A 27504-nucleotide genomic window follows, 5' to 3' on the forward strand; every position below is an offset into this window, starting at 1 on the left:
TTATTTTTATGTACTGATAATGTCTTGCTTCTTCAGTTTAGTTCCTGATCTCTAATATGCTGTTTTTTTTTTTTTCCAGTGATCTGAATGGAAACAACCTGACCATTGTCACCAAGACAGACTTCTCTGGTCTCAAACACCTCCGAGTCCTGTAAGTCACAGCCACATTTACTCCTTCACCTACATGTGAGTTTATACGTTAGTTTAGTGTCATTCAGCCGAACTCTCGTTCAGAGTGACATTCACACTAGTTTTGGAACCATTTCATTTTAGATATCACTATGATCCAGAACATCGTTAAAGGACAATTCCGCCGCAAAATGAACCTAGGGGTTAATAACACATGCGTACCGGGTTGACCGTTCTCTGGGTTATGTTTTCATGCTAATCGGATGTGACCAGTTTTATTGCAAACCGCTAATTAGCTTATAACACTAGTCGTTGGGGCAGAGGGTAAAGTAAAAAGAAATCTCTATTTCTATACCACTAACAAGGCCCCAAAATTTTTTTTTTCATAAAGACAGTACCGTTCACGTATCCGGGCGCCATCTTAGGAAAACAGTCATGACCAGTCGAACGACGAATGCGGTGCTCGAGCTATTTACTGGTTACTGTCTTTATAAACTATCTTTTTAATAAACTGTCTGTACATTTACAAAGTTCTCAATGCTTCAGTTTACATGTAGGGACCCTCATTATGCTACCGTGGAAGTGTGGTGCTATTTTGAGCCTTGTTAGTGGTGTAGAAATAGAGATTTCTTTTTACTTTAGCATGCCCCGACGACTAGCTTCATAAGCTAATTAGCGCTTTGCGCTAAAGCTGGTCACATCCGATTAGCATGAAAACATAACCCAGAGAACGGTCGACTCTGTACTAATGTGTTATTAACCCCTAGGTTCATTTTGTGCCAGAATTGTCCTTTAAATTAGTGCGACAGTTTAAATTTAGTAATTACTTCTTTTTTTTGCTGATGTTTTTTCTTTTTTCTTTTTTTTCATAAAACAAACGGATACATTTCTGGAAAATAAAGAGGCCTAACCTTCGCTCCCAGCTGTCAGACTCTTTGTTGATGGGGCAACAGCTTTTGTGTATTCAGCAGAGGCTCTTTCCCACATTTCTCTGTTCGGTTTAGGTCTCGTAGGAATGTGGGAACCACGGCTGCGGTGCCACCAAAAGCCAGAGGGGAACAGAGCGATGCTTTAGCTCTGCAGTGACACATGAGCTACGCAGAGGTGGCTTGTTTGGTGTCAGTGTCAGTCAAATTTACGACAGGGAGGGGTTTATCTGCGACCTTTTGACCTGGAAACCCAGTGCCCTCCGGGAGAGGCTGCACTGATGGTGGGTTTCTGTGTTTACCTGGGGATTGTGCTGCGTGCCAGTGATGGACATGAGGTTTTAAAAAGATGACATGCCAGAAACTAATGACATCTCCGGAGGCCTGCTCAGAACAGATTAGCAGCCTGCCGGGAGCAAGGGGCTCGTTGCTGTCAGGAGGGGATTGAGTGTTACACTAGTGGTTCATGATGTGAAAGTCTATGGAATGTATTGATCAAGTGTACAGATCCCAGAGGCAATTGTAGGAGAAATAATGCATGTTGAGGCTTTTCAGTTTGATCGATGATAATAGTGTAAAAGATGTTACATGTTGTCCTGGTTTTGGTTCTTTCAGAGAATCTGTTTATTATTGTGTGTGTGCAGTGTTAACATTCATGCAGTTTGCTTATAAATGCTTATAATATCTCCACAAAATAATGAATTGCTCTCGCTTGTGTTTTTTATTTATTTGCTAAGTGGCAAATTGATGCCATAATTAGTATAATTTACTCGATGCACTGATCTTTGCTGCTATGAATACATCCTGATATTTTACTAAGGATGAACAGTATCTGCTTAAATAACGTTTCAGATGTGGTCTTATTGGAAAATAATATATTTAAAAAATATATATATTAAAATATTACATTTTATTTTACGAACATAAAGCTATGAGGACGTTTTGTTGCAATTATACAGTATTTTTGATCCGCTGACAAACTGCTTTTTCCGTTTGCATGCTTGAAGACCATAATATTAAGGCATTCTATACTGATCCCGCAAGGGGAAATTACATTAGTGATATGAATAAGTCTCTGAATCAATAGTGATATAGTTCAAATTGCGTTCACAGCTTATACATGTGTGTTGCATTGTTTTTATTTCTTTATCCTTTTTAATGGCAGTCATCTGATGGAGAACCAGATCAGCATCGTTGAGAGAGGAGCTTTCGATGAACTGAAGGAACTGGAGAGACTGTGAGAGCACACAAATATTAACTCAAATAAACATGCAAATAGAAAGAAGGTGACATTTCCACTTAATTGACTGTAACATTTACAGTTTTCTATTTTTAATCCAGCGTGTGTTTTTGTCCATCCAGTCGCCTCAACAAGAACCATCTCAGCCAACTTCCAGAGCTGCTGTTTCAGAAGAATGAAGGCCTGTCTCGACTGTGAGTCTCCAAACTATCGGCATACGTAAATGTGACGTGAGCAACGTGTCTGAAAGTCTTCTGGTAGCTGTGACAAGAGAAATCTCAATCATTTCCAATCTTACACGGAGAGTGTAGGTATATGTAAGGAGATAACATAAGCACAGGCTAATTATTGCTAACTAACTTGCTAGTTAACATTAGTAATTAAACCTAAACAGCTAATGTAAGTCGAAACTGCCTGCGAGCTTCTCCTGTACTGTACGGTAATTCCTTTACTGTGCGACTGTAGGTAACTTGGTTATGACACAATCGTTAGCTTATTTTTACAAAAATGTCTGCTATGGAGCTATAACGTGAGGTACAAGGTAATGGAGCTTTTTATACATTGTCGTGTTTCTTTATAAATAAACAACGGACAAATAGAGTCTTTAAACGCTTCAGATGTAAAGTTATTCGCAGTCAAGTGACGTAAAAAAAAAAATGGCGGTCAGTGGAATGCTAACAAGAGGTGATCGCTTTGTAGCAACAAAATGGCGCCATCAGAGGTTCGCGTTCTGAAGCGAAGCTTAACCCCTTGCTAAAAACAACCTTTGAACGTACATATGTTCCACCAAAACAAGTTCAAGACGATTTTGATTGGTTTAAAGAAATGCCAACAAACCAGAGCACGTTTTTCTCCCATCCTGGAATGCTGTGTGGACTAGCCAGACCCTCCTCCGCAGCGCTGTGGAGGAAGGTCTGGCGATGCAAAACTACTCTTTACCTGGTTCCCTCTGTCGTACCCCTTACAGTATTTTTGCACACACACACCGTCATTATTGGAATGATTATATATTTGAGTCCGCAGTCTGGGCCAGTTGTTAAATCATACAGGGTGATAAGGGATTCTGATCATTTCCCTTCTGATGAAGTTGCTGCATGTTATAATTTGAAATGTGTTTTGATTATTACAACTCAAACCAGGACAAGAAACTGATTTAGAAAAAGACAATGAAATAGTGCAGCTTGCCATGACCGAGAGAGTATTATATTAGAATCCATATTTCAGTGTAGAACCACAGTGTAGCTGAGGTTCACGTAGAGTTTACAGTCCTTACTTGTTTCTCCATACGCCATTTCATCTGTTTGTGTGCTTCTTTTGTGCAAACTGCAACCTACAATTTACAGTATTGGATTTAGGAGTTGTATATTTTGCTTCTTAAAGCCTAAACTGTGATTGTTCTGCCTTTGTGATGAATGTTTGTTGTGCGAGTGAATTGAAGGAGAGTAGTTTTTATTAAGGGACAGTGGTTAATGGACACGCTCCCTGAGATGAAAGTATAGTTTGCAAATTTGCATATAGTAGATAAAGACATGTTGATATTTGTTTGGTTTAAAGTAGTAAACCGTCACATATACAGAAAAGTAACAGACCTTTTTTGCCGCTTCAGTGTGTGTGCTTGCCAGTTTTCAGATCAAAAATTGACCCATTTTTCTCACCTAGAAAACACTGCAAATAGTCTCCCTTCGGACAGCAGAAGCACCGCAAATCACTTCCCACAGTCCCACAGGAGTACTAGGCACAGTCAAGCTTTAATTTGACACACACACAAAGAGGTTTCTTTTCTTGTTTAATAACCGAAAGCTTGGATGAAGGTGGTTACTATGCGGCTAAATGTGACACACACACACACACACACACACACACACACACACACACACACACACACACACACACACACACACACACACACACACACACACACACACACACACACACAGACAGACACACTACTCTGAAGTCTTTGTTATAATTGTGTTTGTAGTGTAGGATGGGGAATGTATCTCCTACTGCCTGGAGACGCCTGGATACGCACATACAAACACTGCTGCAGAGAGAGAAAGAAAAGCAAACACAACAGAACTCAGTAATTAACTCTTCTCAATGATTGATCCATTTATGACAGTGATGTGTTTTTGTACCTGTGGGAGTGTTTCTGTGTTTGATGAATTAATGGTTGACAAATAAAATGTGCAGATATAAAGAGACACTCTCACTTTCCCTCTGAGCACAGAGGGGGAGGAGGTAAAGTGAAAAACAGCATTGAAAAATGCAACTAATTACAGAGGGAAGGTGGGGATGAACAAGTGGATGGGTGTGTGTGTGTGTGTGTGCGTGCATGCGTGTGTGTGTGTGTGTGTGTGTGTGTGTGTGTGTGTGTGTGTGTGTGAGAGAGAAAGAGAAAGTATGAGAGTGATAAATGGTAAAAAGACAGTTTGTGTGTGTATGTCAGTCTGTTTGTTGATGTGTGTGTCTGACCTGGTTATTTGCCATTTGCCTTTTTTTTTGGCAATTTCACACTCTGGCTCCCATCTGGGAATGCCAAAATGGACTTGGCATGTTCGATCAATCAGCACACACACACACACACACACACACACACACACTTTCACATTCACACAAAGCGGCACACACACTGCAGAGCCATTAGCACTTCCTCTAGCAGGAGTGATTTCTTTTCCTCCTGCTGTGTTGATGGACTCTATAAAGCCTGTTGTCCCTTGGAAACACACACACACACACACACACAGTTGCTTTTTGCTTGTGTGTATTATTCTCTCTCTGGGCAAATGACCTTCCGTACTTCAGTTCCTCTCCTTGTACATTTTTCTCTCCACATCTCTCGCCTCCCTTAAATCCTTTCTTTTGTTTGTCTTGTTAGTCGAGGTTCGTGGTTTTATATGGAAGATATAGAAGAGCACACTTTCACCCAGATTTCATGTCCCCACACATCTAACGTGCAAGTCACGGTTGCCGCATCTGGGTGGCCGCAAGGGTCCACGCGATTCAAATTTGATCTTCTGCCCATATCCATGAAAGGTCCATGCGGATCCCTATATACGCATGTCTATGGGCCGCTGTATTTGAATACCTGATTACATGTTAAATGTCATCATACGTTCACAAGTCAGGGTTTCGCTGTTGGTGCAAGTTGTCATATCAACACCTTTTTTCGGAGCGTCCTGCGGCTGTTTTAAGTCAGATTAATCACCATGATTACAGCTTTCTCCTCTGCATGAGTCCCTTTCAGCTTGTCTTTCTCCTATGTGCACTCTCTTTTCTCTACACCTCTTTCTTGTTGCTTCAACTCCTTCTTTTTCTTAATTTTGTAGACTCATTTCTCTCTTTCTCTCCAGTCTTTTGTTGGCTCTGTTATTGTGTGAAGGGTTCACTCCACACCCAGTAATAGCCCTTTGTGTATTTTGATGGCAGAGGCTGCCTGTGTGTGTGTGTGTGTGTGTGTGTGTGTGTGTGTGTGTGTGTGTGTGTGTGTGTGTGTGTGTGTGTGTGTGCACATGTGTGTGTACCAGGGTGCCCCCTCTCAGCACCTCCCTTTAGCCCAGGGGAACCCAAGAATTATGGGAGTGTAGCTCAATGTCTCACACGCGCTTATTCACCTTGACCTGCAGGTGAACTGTGTGGTTAGCCAGACGAAACAGAGCTTCAGCAGGTGTGCCTTTCACCGGGAATTGATGGGATTTACTCCTTCAAATAACAAGTGCTACTTCCTGCCAACTCTGGGCTTTATAAGGAGTAGGCATAGCGTTAATCTGGAAATATACAGCAAAAGCAAACAACAAAATAAAGATGGACCAAGCAAAGCCCTGCTCAAACATGTCAATGTTTATGTCGGAAGTCTGCACAAATCTAAGTGTGATCCTGTTTAAAGGAGAAATCCGGCGCAAAATGAACCTAGGGGTTAATAACACTCTGGGGTCTGTTTTCATGCTAATCGAATGTGACCAGTTTTAGCGCTAACCGCTAATTAGCTTATAACGCTAGTCGTTGGGGCACGGATAAAGTAAAAAGAAATCGCTATTTCTATAACTTCTATCTTTTTAATAAACTGTCTGTACACTTACAAAGTTCTCAATTCTTCGGTTTACATGTAGGGACCCTCATTATGCTACCGTGGAAGTGTGGTGCTATTTTGAGCCTTGTTAGTGGTATAGAAACAGAGATTTCTTTTTACTTTACCCGTGTCTCAAAAACTAGCGTTATAAGCTAATTAGCGGTTTGCGCTAAAACTGGTCACATTCAATTAGCATGAAAACATATCCCAGAGAACGGTCGACTTGGAACACGTGTTATTAACCCTTAGGTTCATTTTGCGCCAGATTTCTCCTTTAAGTTGGCTCTACGGTGTTGTTTGGAGTTTGGGGTTACTTGTAGCGCTATTGAGCAATGCTTTTATACTCCATCAGAAGTGCTTGTCGGATGATCGAATAGCTTCGGGAATCCCCTCCCCCCACACCTCTTGAACATCGGATTGGGGGTGTGTCTGTGTCCGACCGACCATTTTTGTAACTTTCAGAAACTGACCATCCAACAATCACACCCACCGTACGCTGTGATTGGTCAGCTATGCGGAGGTGAGAGCGGAGCCCCGGTTTGAACTTCTCTCTCTAGCTCTCGTTTTTCATTCTTTACACAACCATTAATGTGAACTACCAAATGTAACACAATGAATTTCTTCCTGTACATACATTTCCTTTCCAACATTTCCAACGTTGTCAGACAACGTTGTTTGATCTGGTTCTGATAGAGTTTACCTCGGCGTTTACAGTGCTTTTTTGACAATCATGGTAATGATTGAAAATGTAAGGTGCATAAAGTCAAAAGCAGAAAGATGGATGAACTAAATGAAAACATAGTAGGAAATTAAGTGTGTGTGCATGGTTTAATGTGTGTCTTTTCGAGTGTGTCCTTGCGGTTACAGTAACTTTCCCCTCAGACATTTGGAGAGTTTCTCTCATTAGGCAGAAAGGCAGAGCTGTCCTCATTAGCGCAGCTGATTGGCATCTGAGTGGGGCTAATTAACAGTGTGAAGCTAACAGAGGTAGTGATAGCAGCTGCCTGGTTTCGCCTATTTAGAGGCTAACCGGAACGTAACCTTGCTGTTTACCCGACTAACTTACTGAGAAGAGAATGCTAGAGTAGTGTGTGTGTGTGTGTGTGTGTGTAATAATTGTTTTTATTTGCATTTGTACAGTATAATTGACTGTTATGTGTGTGTGTCTGTGCGCTTGCATTTACACATGGGCTAATTACACAGATTTGCATCTATAGCAATAATGCATGTTGTGTTATAGTGTGTGATTGGGTGACATAATTATTTATAGGTGTGTCTGCAGTGTGGGAGAGATTGGGAGAGAGAGAAAGTTTGTGTCTGCACATGCATTCATTAATTTTGTGTTTGCCTGTGGGATCATTTTGCATTCATGCAGTTTTTAATAATTGTCTGCTGTCTCACTGCGTTTTGAGATAATTGGATGTATGTGGATCTTTAGAAATCTGTGTGTGTGTGTGTGTGTGTCTCTGTCTGCATTTTCATTTGCTCTGTTTGTGTGCACCCTCTGGTAAAACCTGCAAAAAACTTTAGAAAATATTTTGAAGCATAGGCACTAACTTGAATGTTTAAATTAGTTAATTTAATAGAAAAATAAACCGCCACATATACTATTTCAGTGTTAAAGTGAGTCTATATAACTTTTAAATAAGGAAATTAATTTTCATATTCCCATTTTAAAGCCCCTTGAGGCAAAACCTGATATGTAATGTAATCCTTCTAGTGCAATAAACATAATTATTTTGCACAAAAGGTAATTGTTAGGGTTATTGGTAGAGCCTTTCTAGATGCTTGACTTTTATTCCCTAGATGCTGGGTGTACAGTGGATTAATCAGAGCTTTTATGTTAAAAACAGTTATCTGGTGCAGCTGGAAACCATGTTGATGAAATTGCACAAACAGTAAATGTGCCATGAAACCAAATCAAAGAGCTAAAAGAGGCTAAAAAGCTCAGTAGAGCTGCAAAGTTGGAGATCATTTTCTGAGTAATCCATTTACAAGACGTGAAGAAATTTGTCTCCGTGTGAATATTACAAATATTTATAAATGCAGGTTCAAGTTGATTTTTTTCATAGCGTGGTGTTATTAAAGTGTATTTACTTAATTCCTAATAGTGCTTTCCATGCTAAAACTTGACATACAAAACACACTCGTGCAAGTCGCTTTGGATAAAAAAAAAAGTGTCCAGCCGACAGCAGATGTGCCTGCGTGTGTTCAGTCCATCTGCACATGCATGCATTTCTATATTTATATTATCTACAGGGCTCAAATCCTTCATCGCAGAACACACAGGAGCAGGATTTTCCCAGAATTTTAGTTTTCTTAAAGCTGGGACCGCGGGGCATTCCCCGCTGTGTGTGGAAACAGCTTCACGCTGGATAACAGGATCTGTGGCGAGGACAGACACCATCACTCCCTTTACAAAAACCTGCTCAGCTGTTATTCTTTTGCCCAGAGAGTGTGCGTGTGTGACTGTGTCTGTGTCTGTGTGTGTGTGTGTGTGTGAGAGAGAGAGAGAGAGAGAGAGAGAGAGAGAGAGCATGAGCGTGTTTGTAGGAGGTCAGGCCAGGAACGGTGATGTCTCCTGTCATGTCTGTCCAAAGTAAAGCTGACCCAGGGAGAGCATGATGGGAAAATAGCACACACTGATCTCAGATTGACACTAATACAAATATTAGTGAGAGACGGCGGACAAACACAGTCAACTCTCACATCTCTGTCTCCATTGTTTCATTTTCATTATCTCCCGCCTTGGGTTTTTTTTTGTCCTCCTTTCCTTCCTCGTTTATTTTATTTTCCGCCCAATCACCTTTCCCTTATCTGCCTGTGGGGGTTTTCAATTAAGTGCTGTGCTCCCCTGTGGATGGATGGATCGAGGGAGGGGAGAGAAATTAAGCTGGAAAGAAAAGACGCAAGGGCAGAGGAAAGCAAGTAGAAAAAGATGGAGCCAAGATGGATGCCTTGATGGAGGGCAAGAGACACGAAGTTAAGATTTATTTGGCAGAGGCGAAAGAGAAGAAGGAAGGAAAGCAAAGAGAGACGGAAGAACGGGATTAATGAAGGAAAGCGCAATGGGAAGTACTGTAGAGACGGAGGTGACAAGGAGAGCAAGAAACAAGGTTCATGAAAGAAGAGAGAGGCATAAAGCGATTCACTCGTTACTAGAAAAAAAGTAATAAGTGAGTTTTGAGCAAGATGTTACCCTCTATACTAGGGCTGCAACTAACGATTATTGTCATTGTCGATTAATCAGTTGAATATTTTCTTGATTAATTGATTAGTTGTTAGGTCTATAAAATGTCAGAAAAATGTAAATCAGTGTTTCCCAAAGCCCAAGATGATGTCCTCAAATGTCTTGTTTTGTCCACAACTCAAAGATATTCAGTTTCCTGTCACAGAGGAGTGAAGAAAACTAGAAAATATTCACATTTATGAAGCTGGAATCAGAGAATTTTCATTAACAAAATAGCTGGCTATTAATTTAACAGTTGATTAATCGTTGCAGCTCTAATCAGGACCCTCTGTTTTTGTTTCTTTAAAATTATTTTTGTGGCTTTAGACAGGAAAGGGGGGATTCGAACCCGCGCCGCTGCAGGACTCAGCCTACATGGGGTGAACGCTCTTACTGGGTGAGCTAGAGGCCACCCCGCACTGAAATATTTATGAGTGAAATCACTTATTGCACGCTTGGACTTTTTTTTTCCTAAAGCGAGAGAGAGAGAGAGTGAGAGAGAGAAAACAAGAGAGGTAGAGAAGACATTTACAGTATTTGCTTCCAGAGTTTGGTCTGCTGCCGTGGTTACAGCCTCCTTCGTGCCATCAGGTCATGAACCTTCTCAGGGTGTGGGTCGTGTAACCCGTGGATTTGTGTTTTTGTCTACTAATAACATGTGTGTTTGTCACGCATATGCTACAGTGTGTGTGTGTGTGTGTGTGTGTGTGTGTGTGTGTTGTTGCGTGTTGATGGTGTAAATGTGCTCGCATTGTGTTGAATTAAGAGTCAGCCCTGTTTCCCCTGGATGTTGTGTGAAGCTAATATTTTGCATGTGTGTGTGGTGTGTTTGCGTGTTCGTGCTTAGTGTGTGTGTGTGTGTGTGTGTGTGTGTGTGTGTGTGTGTGTGTGTGTGTTTGCATTTCTTCAGGCTGTGTTTTGACTGTGTGAGCTCTCTGCCTGCAGCTCTGTGGTTCACACAAAGACAGAAGGGAAATGAGGAAAAATGAATGTTTGTGGGCTTCAGAAGTAAAACAAGAAGACTTTCCCTCACCCTATCCTTCGATATTTTCCTTTTTTTAATGGCCTCTGCCATTCTTTTAAACTTTTATCCTTAGATTTATAATAGCTGTAAAATTAGCAAAAAAACATGTTTTTATAGCTGCACCACTCCATCAAATGAAAATATTCTGGATGTTTTGTGTATTGTTGTTTTCTTCATATTTGGTATCTTTGGAAACTTTGGGGCTCCCATTATAATTTAAAATGAACCTCAGTGGGTATGAACAATAGTTGGCCACACAAAATGAGTTTGTTATGATCACATTGTCATATGAATATAAGCATGTGCGTCTGTTTTGCTACTCTGTTGGTCAAACCAAAACATACACTGGGTAGTTTTCTGCTTCCCTCACAAAATACATTGTTCTGATAAAACACAATACTGCAGTAGCATACGGTTAGAACTCAGAGAAGATCAGGTTGTTTTATCGTCTGTTGTTCAAAGCTGTACCGAACTGGCTCTGTCACGTTTGTGTTTACATCATCTTACACAGAGCAGGAGAAGAGATGCTAAACTTTTGATTTGATTTGATTTATTAGACAGTAACAGAAATAAATGCATAACAAGATGCCATCACAGTGACATTGCATATTTAACAGAACTGTCGAGGATAACACAAGAAAGTTACAAACTTATTTCCATTGTGGTCCTCGTTGTAGTCTGATAAAGATGTCCAGGCAAGCTACAGATGACTAAAAGGTACCTTGTGTACACTCAACCACATCCAAATACAAACTAACTGCGTGTCAATCACTGCTCATGCACACGCATTCATTCTCCCTTGTGGGGGAAGGGGTTTAGGAGACCGTTTTGGGCTTTAGCGGAAAGTGGGGAGGCACTGAGAAGTGCCTCCCCCAAATTTTGTTCAAATTTAAAAATCCTGGATGTTCGCAATCCTACCTACGGCACCTTTAAGTGTCAAATTCTCCACCCGTTTTCTTAAAAAGTTTGAAACTTGCTCCCTCGTGGAAAACAGGAGCTGTTGTCAGGTTGGATTTGAATCATGACCCCGAGTCAGTGCACACTGTATCAAAACCTTAAAGCCCTCCTGCAGCATAATCCACTTCTCTGCAGTTGATCTGCATGTCAGAAGGTCATAACCACTCCTAATGTTTCCACAACATGCACATCATGGCCAAAAGTAAGATACATCCAAATATTAAACACATTTGTGATAGTTGAACATGTTATATTTCAGGCTTTCCACCAGATTTTGGAACCGGGCTGCATGGATTTGATCCTTTTTTTTAAACAAAATCCGCAATAGCATTCATGAGGTCCAACCACACCACACCAAACTTGGAAAACTATTTTTTCATGAATCTGGCTTTGTTCATTAGGAAAGAGCGTTTTGTAATCCACAAAGTTAGAAACAACAATATTGTCTAAGAAAATCTGTAATGTGATGCAAAAAAAGATTCCCTTCGTTCCCTTCACTTCATATTTCATTTATAGATCAACAGTAGCAATGTGCCTTATGCTGCAGATGTTTCTTTTTCTTTTAAGTGTGACCTCACAAGCAAAAAACACATTTTTAGTGTACTAGTCCTTTAATACAGAACCTTCGCTTTATCTTTGTTATTTTACTGGTTGCAGTCAAAGGTCTGTAAATGTCTTACATTTGGCTTTTGAAACATGTACCTACTTGATTTCCTCTCTTCTCTCTTGCTCTAATTTAGCTTCCCTTCCGCTCTCTCTTCATTTTTCTGTGCAAATCCCTCGGGATGTCTCGTACAGTCAGGAGGGTGTGTTCCTAAGTGTCAGAATGAGGGAGACGTGTTTGTAGATGTGTGATCCCGCGGATCAAGTGTGATCAGCTTCCTCTTGTCTGATCTATTTTGACATCCTGGTTAATCTCTCATTATTTGTGTGTGTGTGTGTTCTTGTTTAACTATATTTGTGGGGTCCAAAAACTGGGAATACACTATACTTGTGGGGTGGGGTCCCGACAACTTTGTGGGGCCAAAATACTGGACCCCACAACTTCAAAGGGCTGTTTGAGGGTTAAGACTTGGTTGTAGGATTAGGGATAGAATTAGGTTATGGTTAGGGTGAGGGTAAGGGTTAAGGTTAGGCATTTAGTTGTGATGGTTAAGGTTAGGGTTAGGGGCTAGGGAATGCATTATGTCAATGACGGGTCCCCACAAAGACAGTGAAACGCAATGTGTGTGTGTGTGTGTGTGTGTGTGTGAGAGAGAGAGAGAGACTGTCAGGACCTTTTAGGGTCATCCTCTTTAACTGCGGTTTTACAGGTCGGCCACAGTTGTCTGCATTCTGATGCTGTATCAGTTAACTTCAGATATTTATTGTATTTTTTGTGCTCCTCATCTGTTGGGTCTCCTCTTGGTTTTATTTTGTCTTTGCCCTTCGTTCTCCGTTCTGTCTGATACTTCCTCCTCTGTCTGTTTCTCACTATCTTTCAGTTGTTCAGACGATAACTTATTTAAGTTGTTTATACTGTGTGTGGGTTTTTGTGTCAGGTTGAGGAGGAAACCAGACTATGAAAATAAAATATTAACTATGTTGTTGCTCTGACTCTGTCTGATGACCTGCCTGGATGGGGGTCACACAAGACAGTTGTGTGTGTGTGTGTGTGTGTGTGTGTGTGTGTGTGTGTGTGTGTGTACCTGTTTTACTACATTCATGGGGTCCAAAAAACGGAGAATACAGTATACTTGTGGGGTCTGCACAGCCTTGTTGGGACCAAAATGCTGGACCCCACAAGGTTAAAGGGCTGTTTGAGGGTTAAGACTTGGTTTTAGGATTAGGGATAGAATTAGGTTATGGTTAGGGTGAGGGTAAGGGTTAAGGTTAGGCATTTAGTTGTGATGGTTAAGGTTAGGGTAAGGGGCTAGGGAATGCATTATGTCAATGATGGGTCCCCACAAAGATAGAAAAACAAAACATGTGTGTGTGCGTGTGCATATGTGTGTGTGTGTGTGTGTGTGTGTGTGTGTGTGTGTGTGTGAAGAAAGAAAGTGGTAGCTCATTAGAACCAGTAAAATGTGTTCTCAGTGCTGTGTCATCTTTGAGATTCCTCAGCTGAGTTCAGGCCTTGTGTTTGGGGCGGAGTAAAGTTTGCAGATGCATCTTGGCTAAATGGATGAATTTTCACTTTAAAAAAATTCTCGCTAGAATGCCCTTTGACCTTTTAAATGTAATTCAAACAATTAGATTGGAATGCGTCTCTCAAGCTTTTTTTATTGAATTCACATCAGACTTGGCTTTTTTCTTATATCGGATAGTTATCAAATCCGCCCAAAATGCATCAAGTGCAAAGAAATAAATAAATAAATGGGGCCGTAACTTAGACGACACTTTGAGTTGTGATTAGGACTGAACAATGTGAGGAAAATATCTAGTTACGATTATTTTGACTGATGTTGCGATTGCGATATGATGCACGATATTGGAGTAAATTATCATTTTGGTGTTTTTTGTGAGGATCTGTAACAAAAGAAGATTTTTTCTTTAGTCTGTAGGATACAATTTCTAGACCTAGGACGTCTCTGCAGCACCACAATACTTAATTAAGAATTGTTTGACACATATTTTGCTTTTAACAAATATTGCGCCCCCTGTGCGATTTGGATCCATATTGTGATTTCGAGGAAATGGCAATTAATTGTGCAGCCCTAGTTGTGATGGGACATTTCTCTCTTTGTCTTCCTTTTTGATAATCAGAGGATTTACCTAAAAAGTTTTTAATATAAATAGCAGAGGAGTATAAAAACAAAACAAAACGGGGAAGAGCAACACTAGGCCCATGGCTAGACTGAAACTGTCGGGGGAGACGGATGGACGGAGAGGTGACGAGTAGAAGACAAGCAGGGGATTGAGTGGGAAAGTTTACCTTTCTCACCCTCCGCTGTGAGCAGGGAGGGAGGAGGAGGATATTGAAACGACAGGAGAGACGGGTGGAACAATGAGAGGATGAAGAGGAGCGAGGAAGGGCAGAGGGGACGGAGGACACGCACACAACGGATGACGGAACGGATCAGAAAATGATTAGAGGAGGTAGCAGGAGAGAGAGCAAATATTACGAGACTAGCTACTGTCCACACACACGCGCGCACACACACACACACACACACACACACACACACACACACACACACATGTCCAGCTGTGACCAGTTGGTGTTTCCCTCCAGTAAACATCATATCCAGCCTTCTGGTGTCCTGGCAACAGACATCCTGACAACCTGATGGGAAAGCATCTTTTGTGTGTGTGTGGACAAGAGAGATAGAGAGAGAGAGAGAGAGAGAGAGAGAGAGAGAGAGAGAGAGCTGTCTTATGATACACTATACATGTGTGCTGTGGATGTAAAGTATTTATATGAGAATAAATCAAAGGTCTTCGCATACATACATACATACGTACATACATACATACATACATACATACATACATACATACATACATACATACATACGTACATACATGAACATTAGGGCTTCACAACTAATTTTTTTTTTCATCATCATGATATCAACCGTACTAAACAATAAACACCTTGTCGCATATACTATATTTTCCTCATATCGTGCAGCCCTAATGTACTATTAGATTTTTTCATTTGACTGTTATTGACTATTCATTAATAATTTGTTTGGTAAAGATAGCCAGCTTGTTGAAAAATGTAAGTCTACCAGAGTGTGCAGCTTCACCTTATTTATCTTGCATTTGGCACCTGGTTTATGTAATATTTAGTTCCCAATTGTCTTTATTTGGAAGGGGCGTTATTGTACAATTACTCAGCTTATAAAATTCTGGTGATTTTGAACATTTTAGCTACTGTAATACCCTGCATGTAAAATACCTTTATATTTATGCTTTTCTCATAGTCATTAATATGCATTACCCCACTAAAATGGCACTTTTGTTTCCTAATTTCTCATATAATAGGGTATATTACTATGTAGTTGCCAATGAATGGGATGTATTATACTAGTTTTATTTACTGTACCTCTATTCTTGTCATTTTGGGCTTGTTAGAGCCAATTAGGTCAGATGGCAGCGGGTCACAAGGTGATGCAACATGACGGGCTTTACATTACTGTATGAAGCCTAAAGGGGAGTGTCTGGACACCAAGGAAGAAAAAAAGCAAAAGGAACTGACACAGGTTTAGCTCAATGTTTAGGCTCTGCTCGGCCTATTCTCTGCTATGTCTCATTAGCCTGATATTGTCAGCTGACAGTATGATTTCCCCGTGGGTGCTCACAATCAGCCATGGGTGCCTGAGCCCTTGAGCACCCACAGAATTGACACCCCTGACTGTCTGTAGAAACATCTGCGGAAATACAGAATACAAAAATAAACAATACAAATTATGAAATAAAACCTGAGAAGAAAGGAAAGAAGGAAACATGTAAGAAGGCACTACTTCTAATAAAGAAAAGCAGGACACTTTATATGTGTTGCGTTTATTTCGACCACCGGCTGGAAGCCGAATAGACTGCTTTTATTTGTCAAGCTATCTTATTTTTTGTGTGTGAACACTTATCCTGTTGTGCACTGGTCTTTGGTTTTGTGTAGATGAATTTAACATACAGATGTATTCTCTCTACTGCTTTCAAAGGGAACCGCTCTTCTCACCATGAGGGAAGTTTAAAAGATGAAATTACCTCCCAAAGGGAGGGGGGAGCTTGTAATCATTTTCTGAGACTTGAAACTTGCTTGAGATGAGTAGTTAACATAACATTTTATTTTACTTTTTCAAAGCTACCGTACTGTGTGTTATTCCATTCAATTGCTGATTGAGACGTAAACTTTGAAAGCACTTTCTAAAACACATCGAGCCGTGTTTCCCTGAAAAGAAACGCAGCTCTTCAGGGTTCAAACTTTGAAATCCCACACTGTCGTGTTGGAACTTTGTTCGCTGAGCTCTTTTATGTTTCTTCTTTGTACTGCAAATGAATAAATTATTTGTGACAAATGGAACTAAAACCCTTTCAACAACATTGTTTTTTCACGACTGGATATGATATATACAGTACATATACTGTCTCTTACTTTCTCTCCTTCCAGCTCATTTTCATAACCCTTTTTATTTGCAAGTTTCCCTTTTCCCTCGTCTGGGTTTGGGGCGACAGAAAGCAAAGTACCGTCCTATGGATTCAACTTTTGGAGAAAAGCAACCCGACGTCACGCTGTGGTGGCCAATCACAAAGCCGATCAGACTTGTCAGTGTGTTTTGAAGCGGTGTGAGGAAACAGGAAACATCACTGCCTCTATCGCTGCCACAAGAAAGTTTTAAAGCACCGTGGGCCCTATCTTGCAGCGCAGATATCTTGACGCAAGTGTCTTTGCTAGTTAAAGACAGTCAATTTCGTCCAGCGCCCACAGTGTTTAAATAGCAAATGCACCTGCACCCATCTGCGCGCCCATGGGCTGGCTGGTCTTACCGGGAGGTGTGTTCAGGTGCATTCTGGGCGTATTGCTATCTTAAAGCATCGGAAAGTGATCGCGCCATTGACCAAAAAAAAAAAAACCTGGTCTAAAGCCTTTCATTGTTATTTTAACTCGGGCACAGCGCGCACACTATGCTTGTTACACAGCTTTCACTTCACGCACGAGCAGATCAGTTTCTTCTCCTGAAAATCTCTCCTTCCTGCTTAGCAAATCCGCCATCTTAATGGGGTTTTGGAATTTATAGAGTGTGGTCTAGACCTACTCTATCTGTAAAGTGTCTCGAGATAACTTTTGTTATGATTTGATACTATAAATAAAATTGAATTGAATTGAATTGAATTAATAGCAATGCGCCAAGGTCCAAACGCACTTGGCTTTTAAAGGGAATGGGAGATGACACTGATTGGTTTGTTGCAGGTTACACCCAGCATACACCTATGATTAATTAAGACACTAAGTACAACCCTTTTCAACCAATGCGCCTGGCGCACGGACCCTTTTTTCCACTGATAAACTAGCAAAAGTGGATTCGTACATGCCCTAAACACACCTGCGACAGGCGCTTCATGCCGTGCGCTTAGATCGTTAAAATAGGACCTTATAAGAGTAAAACATCCAGGAGTTTGTGTGACAGCTGTTTCCTGCAAGCACTTGCCATGTCTCTTTACTTCCTCTTGTTCTCTGTGAAATGGCACTGCCTTCACTTGCGGTCGGAAATGTCAAGATCTTTAAACGATCTGGCGGGAAAACAGTAATTTTGAAATATAGTCTATTTTTTCACTTTTTCTGGTCTGAATTTCTCCAGTATACAATGCTTTATTCCCTAAACTAGGCCATGTATGGTCTTAAACGTCAGCATATTGTATAACAAGACACACCAGCTTCTCAAATCTTTACCACAAGGGGTATTGCTACAAGGGTGGCCCTAAATTTACCAAAATCAAAGGTTGCATCCTCTGTACGGTGGACATTTAAGGACATCTCCGCTTGTTTGGCTCAGCTTCAACTAAACTTGGTATATCCAACTTAACTCTGCGTTAATTAGCATATTAGCACCATCCACTTGCCAAACTTGACATTTTAGTCTGATGGAACTCTAAAAATATCTAAATGATTGCGTACAGTGTTGTATCGTGGAGTGTAGTGTAGTATGGTGTTAAAAAATGCAACAGCAGCAGTTAAATGTACAATATCATCTTAGTCTACATCCATGACGTTCCACTTACGGGATTGCTCCGGTGCCGCAGGAAATTCCACCGGATGCATGTCTTTGCGCTGATGTCCGTCACCTTCCGCTTTCTTTGTGTTGGCTTTTTAAACTCCGGTGGATTTGTGAGGGCTATGGTTAACTGCTCCTCATCTCTGCAGGGTAAATCCAGACAGCTAGCTAGACTATCTGTCCAATCTGAGTTTTCTGTTACACGCCTAAAACTACTTTTGAAAGTACACACGTCCCACCAAAACAAGTTCCTTCCTGAGGCTATTTTGCAGCGGCACCGTGCGGAGCTGAGCTTAGCTACCCAAGACGATTGTAATTGGTTTAAAGAAATGCCAAAAAACCTGGGCATGTTTTTCTCCCATCTTGGAATGCTTGGTTTCAGTGTTACATTGTGTTGTGTTAATTGAATCTGCTTCCACAAAGAGAGTGCTCTGAGGCAGGATGTCAAACAGTGCATGGGATCAGCAGTGTAGGTCTCAGTAAGTGGGTGTTTCCTCCTCTGTCAGGCTCTGTGGTTTGACCCTGACGTTAATGGAGTGTGTCTGAGATCCTACAGGGCAGCCAGTACATCCTCCTCTGCGGTCTATCACACACACACACACACACACACACACACACACACACACACACACACACACACACACACACACACACACACACACACTCTTCCCTATAGTTTTGCCTTGATCAGCTGGGTTCTGTTGTTGTTGTTGTTGTTCATCGGTCCTTTCCTACACTACTTGTAACATTGTATCTCGCTCCACTCGTCCTTTTTGTTAGTAGTGAAGTCGGCCTGTTGGAGCAGTTGTGACCCTCTCTGGTTCCTGAGCAATCTTTATTGCTGCATGCCCCCCCCACCCCCAGATCCCCCTAGACTGGAGGAAAACAACATTAAGCTAAAGAGGAAGCAGTGTTTAGATTGGTATGAAACTAGCTGGTAATGGTGTGGGTCAGCCCTACTGATAGCGGGTGGCTGCAGGATGGCCCAATGTTCACCGGAAACACTACTGGATATTAAGCTCTAAAGCGTTAGAATTGTATCAATGCTGTAAATTCATATGCATTAAGAATGAGTTTTTTCAGGCTGTTCTAATGTTTATTTTTGATTTCTTTGTAATGTATTTGCTTCCCACTAAGTCATCTGGCTTTCATTTTCAGATGGAGAAGAAGAAAGGCTTTCAGTGCTTTAATGGCATCAGCAATACAACAACACAATATTGCCAAAGCATCATTAAATAATCAGATTGCATAAATAAAATAAAGTTATTAAAAAGAAAACATGAAGAAAAAAAAATCATGTATTAAGTCCTTCCCAAACCTTGGGTTTCGGGGTGTGAGCTGTGTCTCTCGCCCTCTCTCTCTCTCTCTCTCTCCCCCTCTCTCTCTCTCCTTCCTCAAATTATTAATTCAAATATGACAGACTGGTAGGACCAAACATGTGCTACTGTACCAATGCAATCACGAGGATTGCTTTTAGTGTGTTAACAAAAACTGTTGCATGTGCAACAATTAAAATCAGTCAACTAAGATAAAAATTTGTTATCTTTCAACTGCACGTCTCTCTCTCTGTTCCTTGGTTTTTTTTCAGGGACCTGAGTGAAAATAGCATCCAGGCCATCCCAAGGAGGGCCTTCAGAGGAGCCACGGATCTCAAAAACCTGTGTGTGAAAACACACACACACACACACACACACACACACACACACACACACACACACACACACACACACACTTTCAGTGTTATACACTAATTCGGAGAGCTTTCACCCTGTTATCTCTCCTGTTTCCTCTCCTCTTGCCTTTTCTCCCTTTTCATCCTCTTGTGTTTTCTCTCCTCCCTCACTCCTTTTTCCTTTCCTCTTGCTTCCTCTCCTTTTTACCCTCTTCTTGATTCCTCTCCTGTTTCCTCTCTACTTCCCTCCTTTCTCCTGGTTTACTCTCCTCTTATTGATCCATCCTCCCGTCTCTTCTTACACTTACATTTAATTTTCCTCCCCTCTCCTTACCCACTTCTCGCTCACACACACCATGCTAATACCACACACATAAAGCACAAATCAGAGAAAACAATTGACAAAATCAAATACACAAACAAAACATGTCATATCCTGTTTGTACTGATTTATGTTAGATGTACCAAAAGGATTGATCACTTGATTGATTGATTGATTTATTGGTTGGCTTAACTGATTGACTAAATATGTTATGTTACTAATATGTTTTTTCATTACCAGTCAGCTGGAAAAAAACCACATCAGCTGTATCGAGGAGGGCGCGTTTAGAGCTCTGCGATCTCTGGAAGTACTGTGAGTATTTTGAAAAGATTAAACCTGAAGGAGTTCAGATTTTTCGGCATCGACAGTCAAATTATGCTTTCGTGATTTCTAAATCCTGTTTCTATATTTATTCTTTCCCTCGTTTTCTCTCACTTTCACCTACTGTCAACATTTTAAATTGTCTCTCCTTTTTGTCACACCCACCTTTTTTGATTTCTATCTTGTCTTTTTGTCCTCACTCTCCTTCTCTCTCACCCTTCTCTTCCATATCTCTCCTAATCTTTTCCTCCCTCCCTCACTCTTTCTTTCTCCTGTCCTCTCTCCTATCTTTTCTCACACCACTTTTTGCTGTTATTTTTATTCCTCTTTGCCTCCTCTTCTCTCTCCCTTTCATTGTTTCTCTATTTCTGTGTGTGTCTCCCTTTCTCCCAGCACTCTGAACAACAACAACATCAGCAGTATTCCAGTCTCCAGTTTCAACCACATGCCGAAGCTCCGCACGTTGTGAGTCCTTCACGTCAATGGACTATGTTACCCAGAATGCCACATTTTGACAACAGAACCACAATGATGGCAGATACTTACCAATACTTGTTTCTTATTTTTCTTTACTTGTCTCCTTCCTTCTCCCTTTCATTCCGTTATTTCTCCTTCCTTATCATATCCTGGTTCATTTCCTCTCTTCTACTCTACTTCTTTTCCTACTCCGTTATGTCCTCCCACTTATCCTCTCCCCCTTTTACAATTTCCTTCTCTCCTTTGGCTTCTTTTTCCACACTCCTTCCTTACCTTTCCCTTTGCTTCCTACCTTCACCCCTTCCTCTTTTTTCCATTCTCTTTCGCCCCACTCTTCCCTCCTCCCCTGTACACTTCCATTTTCTGCCCTCCTTCTTTTACGTCATTCCCCCCTTATACCTCCTTCACTTTTTCCTCTCTCCTTTACTCCCATCTGTCCTCTTTCCCTCCTTTCCACTTCCTCTCCTGGTCTTCCCTCTGTGTCCCTTCTTCTCTATCCTCCCCCCTTCCCTCCCAGTCGTCTCCACTCCAACTCCCTGCGTTGTGACTGTCACCTGGCCTGGTTGTCTCCATGGCTGCGGCAGCGGGGGGCTTTAGGCCTCTACACTCAGTGCAGCTCTCCTCCCACGCTCAGGGGCCTCAACCTCGCCGAGCTGCGCAAGAGCGACTTTGCCTGCTCAGGTACGGCAACCCAGACAGGGACACCGCACCCTCAGGTCTGAGCGTGGCTGATGGAGGTGGACTTGGATCAGTTTTCTTCTTGTTTGTTTGCAGGCCAGGGCGGCAGTGCCTTCGTTCAGCCGTGCAGCCTGGCGTCCGGCTCTTGCCCTCCGATGTGTTCCTGCAGCAACAACATCGTAGACTGTCGAGGGAGGGGCCTCACTGCCATCCCTGCCCACCTGCCTGAGGCCATGACTGAGATGTAAGTTTCCCAGGAGTAGGGCTGGATGAAATGGCAAAAATCTTTTTTTCCGATATATATAGGTCATTTTATATCCCGATAACGATACATATCACGATATAGCACGTTTTCTGGTAATTCAGTAAATAAATAGTCCATGTGAAATAACCACATGGTAAAGCTATTTTATGTATACTCCTGTTAAATAAATACTTGAAAAATGAAAAGTAAGTATTTTCTAATTTTATTATGAACTTTTGGTGCAGAATCAGAAACGTAAAGAATCTTCCAAATGACATAAATATCGCCCAGCCCTTCTGGGCAAAATGGAAAAAATGATCTCAATATATCACAGTGTCTGCTCCCATATGATAAATCATGGGTTATGTAATGCAGTTGATGTTAACCACATTATGTGGTAATGTACAAATGTAAAGTTTGATTATAAAACCAAAATTACAATTTTCAAATATTCCTTCAGGTACATTTTCTGAGAAGTTTGAGTTTATGTGCTTGTTATTTTCAATCTCATAATTGTATATCTCGAAATCTTTTTTCATGATATCGATTTCATTGAAAGACGATAAATCATCATATTGAATTTTTTCCCAGCCCTACCCAGAAGTTTACATTTTAACTTTTGATCCAAACATTTTTGATCCCATGTTGTTTTTTTTCCCCCAATATTAGCAGTAGTACAATTGAACACACACTGGTTTTGAGATACTTAACTACACTCTCTACATAAATCCTGCTGCACCTCAGCCCAGTGGCTGACGTTCAGTAGCCAGACGGGGCAGTTTATCACGGCGGGTGGTAAGAAAGGATCTAATAATAAATAGGCCATACAGGCAGTAACATGTACTTTATGTACCAGCCGACGTGTAAAACGTTCTGATGTGTGATCCAGCATTAAAGATTTGACGTGATTGTCTCCACTGCAGCTTAGAGAAATAAAGTCATGTCTGCTGGCAGAGAGGGGAACCATTGTGAGGGCTGAGTGCTAACCAGCACACTTGCACAAGACAAACCAGAACACACAGTACTGTAGATGGGATGTTGCTTCTCTAGTTAAAGCTGCATGAATAGAAATCTCTGCCAACCACAGTTAGACTAATATGCCTGTTGGCTGATGTACAGGGCCATAAAAAGATATTTTTTTAATATTTGTGAAATATTTTTCATAAGAAACCAGAATACAGACGCTTTTTGTTCTTTATTTTATATAGCTGTCCCAAAAATGTGCAATATTATCAATCTGCAGATTTTGATTTAAAATCGATGTGTAGGTGAAGCATCTCATCTCAGGAACTGCTGCTGAAAACACGATGACTCTAAATATTTAGGATGTAATGTCACAAAGGAAGACGCCGCCCGCATTTTTGTAAATTCAAACTTTTATTTCTTACATTTCTTATAAGATATAAAGTATTTTTAGTTTCTCTTTGAATGAGAATCAAGCTGTAATAGCCAACGGTAGAAGAAGTATTCAGATACTTTACTTAAGTAAAAGTACTAATACCACACTGTAAAATACTCTGTTACAAGGAAAAGTACTGAATTGAAAATGTTACTTAAGTAAAAGTATGTAAGTATCGTCAGGAAAAAGTATTAAAAGTATTCAATGCAGGAAAAACCCTCACATTTTAAAAACTGGATACGGAAAAAGGGCCAAAAGCGTCAAAGAAGCTTTAAAAGCATAAAAAAAGCTTCAAAAACTAATTCTGTGTTTAATGGTCTGATCATTTCAGCTGGATTTTTAGGCTATTGTTAGCTAGTTTCATTCATAATAAGACATGTCTTTTGTTACTTACAGTAAGTACAGTATTGGAGTAAATGTACTTAGTTACATTCCACCACTGGTAATAGTTAAAGGGGGAGCAGAGCTTTGAATGAATGTGCATGTGGACAAATGTAGGAGATTGAATGGAAACTGCAGACAGTCCAGTTGATGGAAGTAACATCCAGCTGCCAGCTGTGCTGTGGTGTGCAACGACCTACAGGAGGCAAATTATTATATACTTATATGTCTCTCTCTCTCTCTCTCTCTCTCTCTCCCTCCAGACGTTTAGAGCAGAATGGCATCAAGTCGGTTCCTCCGGGCGCCTTCACCTCCTACAAGAAGCTTCGTCGAATGTGAGTCCTCTAAAGATATACTCGGTCATAAGTAACAGTTGAGATTTGAAAAGAAAAAAACACATTTTGGATTAATTTCACTGATTCTTCCACTTTTTGGACTTTTAAAGTGCTCATATTATGCTTTTTGGCTTTTCCCATTTCCTTTATTGTGTTAAATATCTTTTTTGTGCATGTTATAGGTTTACAAAGTGAAAAAGCCCAAAGTCCCCCCCAAAGGGACTTACCATCTCCAACAGAAAACACTGTTCACCAACTGCTCCAAACAGCTCTATTGTAGTCCAGCCTTTACTTCAGAGACCAACGTGGTCACTTTGTAACACACGTTATAATGCTCGCCTAGCTGCTAGCATGGCACGCTCTCATACTCTGCTTCTGACTGGCTAGTAGTCCTTACCTAGGTACTGTCAGGGCACGCCCTCATACTCTGCTTCTGACTGGCTAGTAGTCCTTAACTAGGTACTGTCAGGGCACGCCCTCATACTCTGCTTCTGACTGGCTAGTAGTCCTTACCTAGGTACTGTCAGGGCACGCCCTCATACTCTGCTTCTGACTGGCTATTAGTCCTTACCTAGGTACTTTGCATGTGCGACTCCCAACAAAGATGGAACAGAAGTGTGATGTCTCACTCTGTAGCTAAAACAGAGAGCCCAACACAAAGGGTGAAAAGAGGAGCTGCAGCAATGTGCAGTACAACAAATATATGGTGTTTTTTGAAAATTAAACCATGTAAACCTATTCTGATATAACCTCTAAATACAATTATGAACCTGAAAATGAGCATAATATGAGCACTTTAATATAAGACAAAATTGCATTGACTGAACCTCTAGCAAGGTTAAGTAAACTGAGAGGAGACCCAGATAGAGACGGGTATACAGTACATCCCATGTGTACTGGGAATGCCTCAGAAGAAGGAGCTGGGGAGAAGGACATTTGGGCTGCCTTGCATAGACTGCTGCCACCAGAAATAGGCAGAAAATGTACAAATGAACAGAAGGAAAAACACATCATGAGAAGTCCTTAATTTAGAAATGCACTAAGTCAATTAATCGACTAATCATTTCAGCTCTACTTGAAATCTTTTATTGTAACTTGTACTTTTGTTTATGAATCTTTGAGATTTTTTAAATTAAATATACATGTTTCTTAACAGGAGGTAGTTTGAAAGTCAGCTAGACTAACACCATCTAGCCAGAGAAGATGCGGTCTTATGGCTCCACCCCGTGAGTTTGATATCCCTCTCAACCAATGAGATTACAGTATATCGGCCCACTGAGGGCCGATGCCTCCTGGGAAATTGTCAGTGTTTTAAACTCTGATCTGCCAACTGGATCGCTCTCTGCTTCCTCTGTCTCCACTGTTCACCGAGCTGTGGTTTTCCTGCTCGACATAACAAACTGCCCCGGTGGATTTTTCAGCATGGAGGAGCGCTTGATTTATGTCAGCCTGCCAAGCAATGCAATCCCCATCAGAGGGCTTTTAAGGCTCTTGCATGGTAAATCAAGCACATATCACTGTGATCCGGTGAATATGTTTAAAATGCGCATTTGACCACCATAATAAATATGTATGTAAGTGTCGCTTTGTACCCTATTTTAGTTTTCTTCTCTTTCTTTGTGGCTTTTGTTCTGTTCACTCTCGCTGCTTCTTTCTTTCTCTTTTCCCTTGCCCATTTCCATCCTCAGACACTCTCTCTCCATCTTTGTCTCTCTGTGGTTTTCCTTTTCCTCTCAATCTCATCCCTTCTCTCCCCCCTCGTCCTCTTACATCATCACTGTGAGATGAGATGAGATGAGACGGTGGTTGATTACATTACCAGGCTGGTTGAGGTGGTTTGTTTTAAAATGTATTGTGACAGTTGAGCGACAGACAGGTGGCAGCAGAACAAGGATTTTATAATCTGACATGTTGTGTGGTTTGGCCCGGGCCAGACCAAATCAAAGATGTAAAAAAAACTTGAAGTTGGCCAGCAGAACACTCACGCTCTAAGAGCCTGCCTTTCACATAAAGTGGCTTTCTCATTTTTATAAGTGATTTGATTTGAGGATTAGAAAAATGAACAATAAAACCATTCATGTATGCTTATCCCCCGAGAATATAATAACATTTTTCATAACCAAAACAATGCATCATTAAACACTTTCTCATCTTCTTCATCCCTCATAAATAATACATTAATAATATAATATTTTTTTTATATGACACTTCTGGTACAAATAAAAAGGTTTTTACAACAACCACAGTCTGACCATGATTTGGCCTCTGGGAGAAATCAGCCAATATTTCTGATTTCCGAGCTAAGGCTTCCTCATTCGTCATTATTTACAGTCCGATGTGTTTCTGTGACTTAAGTGTGTGTGTGTGTGTGTGTGTGTGTGTTTTATCTGTTTCCCAGAGACCTGAGTAACAACCAGATATCTGAGATCGCTCCTGATGCGTTCCACGGCCTCCGCGCTCTGAACTCCCTGTGAGTAACACAGAGTGTGTGTGTGTGTGTGTGTGTGTGTGTGTGTGTGTGTTTGTGTGTGTGTGTGTGTGTGTGTGTGTATGAGTGTGCGTGTGCGTGAATAAACTGTTGGAGTGTTATGAGAGTGCCTTTTCCAATATGTGTTTACATATGTCTGTATTATGCCTGTCTATACCTCCATATGTTTGCACCGCATGTGTGTGTTTGTGCGTCTGTTGGTATGAATAATTCAAAAGTGGCGCCTGCTCTCTGTAAACAGAGATTCTCTATGAACTATCAGGGCTTACACAGAATCACAGCGGGTGGCCTGCAGGTCTGCGTTTATATATGTGAGTGTGTCTGTGTATATGCCTGTACTGTATTTGCGTGTACTCTGACATTAATCTGTTCTGTTTGCGGATTGTGTGCAAGTGTGTTTTTGTGTGGAATGTGTGCCGGGTTATAGTGGAGTATGAAGCCACCTAAATGTTTTTACCAATGCAATAAAAGTCTTACCGTTGTTTAATGATGATGCAAATTGATAAAACATCATAGTAACTTACACACTGATTGAATACACATGAATCCAAGTTTTAATAAAACTTCTTCTTTGTGTGCAGGGTTCTGTATGGAAATAAGATCACTGAGTTACCCAGCGGAGTGTTTGATGGCCTGGCCTCTCTGGAGCTGCTGTAAGCCCAAACCACAACATGCATATATATTAGTCTGAGCTGACATTCACACTGACTCTGTGTTACGCAAATTCCTTTCAGGTGTCACAAAGGCTCCAAAGAGACCATCATTTGTTAGATTGTTGGATGGAAATGAATGTGTCTCGGTACAGTTTTTGCCAAATCAAGCTGATGTAAATCTGTTTCTCATAACATGCTGTGATGTTACTTTTTTTTTTTTCGATAACACTGCCAAACAGTATTATCCTCTTTTGTACCACACAAT

The 27504-nt window shown here is 41.0% G+C and overlaps 1 protein-coding gene across 3 annotated transcripts in view; it reads left to right on the forward strand.

Moving 5' to 3' along the window:
• Positions 1–27504, forward strand: part of slit1b (slit homolog 1b (Drosophila)) — a 77980-nt gene that overhangs the window by 17813 nt on the left and 32663 nt on the right. For 2 of the 3 annotated variants that reach the window (XM_028592025.1, XM_028592020.1), the window contains 11 exons: positions 80–151; positions 2221–2292; positions 2418–2489; positions 19858–19929; positions 20504–20575; positions 20978–21049; positions 21579–21742; positions 21836–21983; positions 24027–24098; positions 26497–26568; positions 27168–27239. In XM_028592025.1, the coding sequence (XP_028447826.1) occupies positions 80–151; positions 2221–2292; positions 2418–2489; positions 19858–19929; positions 20504–20575; positions 20978–21049; positions 21579–21742; positions 21836–21983; positions 24027–24098; positions 26497–26568; positions 27168–27239 (960 nt within the window). Of the gene's footprint in view, positions 1–79; positions 152–1273; positions 1340–2220; positions 2293–2417; positions 2490–19857; positions 19930–20503; positions 20576–20977; positions 21050–21578; positions 21743–21835; positions 21984–24026; positions 24099–26496; positions 26569–27167; positions 27240–27504 lie in introns of those variants that run through there. The other variant, XM_028592031.1, reaches the window with a different exon arrangement.

The sequence above is a fragment of the Perca flavescens genome, chromosome 2, assembly GCF_004354835.1.
Source record: "Perca flavescens isolate YP-PL-M2 chromosome 2, PFLA_1.0, whole genome shotgun sequence".
Classification (NCBI taxonomy): Eukaryota; Metazoa; Chordata; class Actinopteri; order Perciformes; family Percidae; genus Perca; species Perca flavescens.